The sequence below is a fragment of the Calidris pugnax genome, unplaced genomic scaffold, assembly GCF_001431845.1.
Source record: "Calidris pugnax isolate Ruff unplaced genomic scaffold, ASM143184v1 scaffold50, whole genome shotgun sequence".
NCBI lineage: Eukaryota > Metazoa > Chordata > Aves > Charadriiformes > Scolopacidae > Calidris > Calidris pugnax.
Genome location: NW_015090780.1, coordinates 2,563,160 through 2,566,563, shown reverse-complemented (window position 1 = coordinate 2,566,563; position 3,404 = coordinate 2,563,160). Strand labels below are relative to the sequence as shown.

The window sequence follows — 3,404 nt, the reverse complement described above, 5'->3', positions numbered from 1 at the left end:
CTCCTCCTCCTCCTCCATCTCCTCCACCAGTGCTCAGCCCGGGGGGGACACACTGAAGCTCTAGTTGGTATTCTCATTGTGTAGCAGCTCCTTCAATTCACACGTTGTTCTGCCCTCTGACTGGCAAACTTTTTCTTTGGGAACACACACTGCAATGATGAATATGTTTGTTTTCTGTCTTTTTTTTTTCCTTTTTTTTTAGGGAAACATTTAGGCTGCCGCGTCCAAATACTTCCCCACACGCTCGCTCAACTGCTTACACCTGATAATCAAACAATCTCTGCGAAGCACTGCAACTCCAACTCCTCATCTGATTTTGGGGGTTTTGTGGGTGTGGGGGTGTTTTGTGTTTCCGTTCATCCTTTCTAAAAAGCCCCGGCGAAGCCTTGAGGAAGAGAAATGAGAACGTGTGAAGGAAGACAGGGGTGTGCTGCAAAAGTGCAGGGGGAAATCCCAGCCCTGAAATCCTCCCCCCGTTTAAGTCAGAGGCAAAACCTCCACGGGCCACGGAGGAGCCAGGATTTCACCCCTGGGAGACTTCACCAGTGGGAGACACGGAGCTTGGCAACGTAGAGGGAAGAGTGTGAAGGGTTCAAAGTATCAAATGAAGCAGAGCAGAGACACGGGAGGAACAAAGGAAGTTCACATTGTTATAATTTATTGATGATCTTGGCCTCATCCCTTCAGTGTTTTGTCTGAACCCCCCCTGAGCAGCAGCGAGTCCCGCAGGTCGCACGGCCGGGCTGATGTAGAAGGGAGGTGATGATTTACAGACAAAGTTTGCTTAAAAATATAAAAATAAATAAAAATATAAAAAAAGCACCGGGCTGGATCTCACCCTCACCCAAGCACTTGCTGGGAAGCAGCCAGGATCTCCTGCCCTCCCCCCCATCAGAGCCCAGCTCCAGGAATTCCCTCACCATAGTTCACATTTTTCCAGCTCTCCCAATTCACCCAGCAAGTGCCCTGGGAAATCGCTAGGGCTGAGGCATCCAAACTTGCTTAAGAATGAGCCAAACTGATTCTTTTCTTCGAGGAGGAGGGTCTTAAGGAAAATAAAATGCTGGGGGTTCTTTGTCCCTGTATCTTGGATACGAGAAAACTCCCACGCTTGTCAGAAATAAGAACAGCACCAGCAGCTCAGGGCTTTTTCTCTTTCTTATTCTTTTTTTTTTTTTTCCCTCTCTTCTCCAGCGTGTGTGAGAGTGTGCTTTAAAGCAGGATGACATAGTGATGGGTTTCAGAGACAGCGAGCGTTGAGGTGCCAATTTCCAACGTAATACAGGGTACAGCTTCTTTCTTCTGTGATCACGGGTGAAAAAATCAAAAGAAATAATCCAGGAGACTAAATACTCTCCCTGAGCCATTCAGCTCCCTCATCAATATGCCTCGGGAGACGCTTTTGTGCAAGAAAACCCCAGCACTTCTACTCCGTGTTTTGTTCAACTACGAGTCAAATCTTCCCTCCGCGGCTTCCGACCGCGCTCATCCTCAGAGTTACCAGCCTCGCACCCTCACCCCCTTCCCCTTCAACCTCAGGCTGATGGTTTACATTGGAAAACCACCAGGTTCCCATTTTTTTTCCTCTCCCACCTTCAGCGCAGTGCCCACTCGCAGTCCCTTTTTTGGGGGGAAAACCCACCGCGCTGTCGCAGTCGGCAACTCCAAAAAAACCGAAGAGTTTCCCCAAAAAGTCACCCCTTGGCACTCGCCCGCTGTTCCAGAGAACTCCGCAGGAAGCCTGCCCTACCCTGCGGGCTGCCAACGCTCCAAAACAAAGCAAATTTGGAAGAAGCAAATGAAATTAAAGCCCTAGATGCTGTCATTTCCTTTTTAAGGTTGGAGGAGCCCTGGAGCCCATTAGCTATTGACAAGAAGGGGACCCTCCAGATCCCGGCTGGATGCGCAGGGACTCGGGGAACAACCAGACCTTTGTTCATCCCGTTATCCCGACACAGGGATGTCCCGGGGACCCGTGCCCACCGGGGACGGCCCATCCCGCACACGGGGGAAGTTAATTCCTAAATAAATATATAGATGCATTTATAAGCACGTCCCACCGAAGAGCTTCATCCCCAGGAGATTGGGGACGATTCCTTCCAAGGCAGCTCAGACGCCCCCCCCGTGCAGGGGGACAGGGGGGGACACACAGGGCTGAATTGCAGCCGGACACCCAGAGGCTGAAGGTGCCGGTGGGTTCCGCACCCGGAAAGTTTGCTTTGATTTGCTTTGCTTTGATTTGCTTTGATTTGCTTTGATTTGTTTTGCAGCATCGCCCCCGGGACTCCTTTGACGGCGCGATTTTAAATTTTTTTTTAAAGTTGTATTTTATAAGCACAAACTTATGAATTGAGAACTTTTTTTTTCAAGTAAAAACGAAGGTTTTTTTTCCGAGTTTTAGGCATTTAGGGAGATTGAATTCACCCCAGAGCGCAGCCCGAGCCCACGGCTTAAAAGGGCAATGCCCCGCCGGAGGCTGCTGTCCCGAGTACGGGCAGGGCTTGGCGGGGAGGGGGCTGGTCGCCGCCACCGGGACTCGCCCGCCCCCCGGAGCCCCGGGTTGAAGCGATGGGATGCTCCGGCTCCCCGGCTTCATCCCCAGGAGATTGGGGACGATTCCTTCCAAGGCAGCTCAGACGCCCCCCCCGTGCAGGGGGACAGGGGGGGACACACAGGGCTGAATTGCAGCCGGACACCCAGAGGCTGAAGGTGCCGGTGGGTTCCGCACCCAGAAAGTTTGCTTTGATTTGCTTTGATTTGTTTTGATTTGCTTTGATTTGCTTTGCAGCATCGCCCCCGGGACTCCTTTGACGGCGCGATTTTAAATTTTTTTTTAAAGTTGTATTTTATAAGCACAAACTTATGAATTGAGAACTTTTTTTTTCAAGTAAAAACGAAGGTTTTTTTTCCGAGTTTTAGGCATTTAGGGAGATTGAATTCACCCCAGAGCGCAGCCCGACATCCCTCCACCGCCTCCTCCCCGCCGGAGCTGAGGAGGGACCGGAGCCTCCGCCGACCCCGGGGGCACCGGGGGTTGCGGGGGGAGGAAAAGAGGGGGGCTTTTTATTCCCATCCCCGTCCTGGGGGAGCCGAACCCCCCGGTTCTCCGCCGTTCCCGGAGCGTTTCCACTTACCAGCTGCAAAGTGCAGAGGAAGATGAGGGTGCAGCGCCCGGTGCAGCATCCCATGGTCCCCGAGCAGCGGGGGGGGGACGGACGGACGGATGGACGGACACAGACACAAGGGGCAGCTCCGCTTCTCCGCCGCCCCCGGGGGGGCTGCTCCGCTCCCCGGCCCGCAGCCGCCGCTCTCCGCCGCCGGGAGCGGGAGGGATGGAGGGGGAAGGAGGGGAGGGAGGTCGCGGCGGCTGCCGGAGCCCCTCCGGGAACCGGGGAAGGAGGCGG

The 3,404-nt window shown here is 53.6% G+C and overlaps 1 protein-coding gene across 1 annotated transcript in view; it reads right to left on the bottom strand.

Annotated features, from left to right (window-relative positions):
• The window catches only part of NKAIN4 (Na+/K+ transporting ATPase interacting 4), a 60,112-nt gene extending 56,714 nt beyond the window's left edge, over positions 1 to 3,398 (bottom strand). The window contains exon 1 of the mRNA XM_014957028.1: positions 3,135 to 3,398. Within this exon, the coding sequence (XP_014812514.1) occupies positions 3,135 to 3,188 (54 nt within the window). The 5' untranslated portion in view covers positions 3,189 to 3,398. The remainder of the gene's footprint in view (positions 1 to 3,134) is intronic.
• Between the last annotated feature and the right edge of the window lie 6 nt (positions 3,399 to 3,404).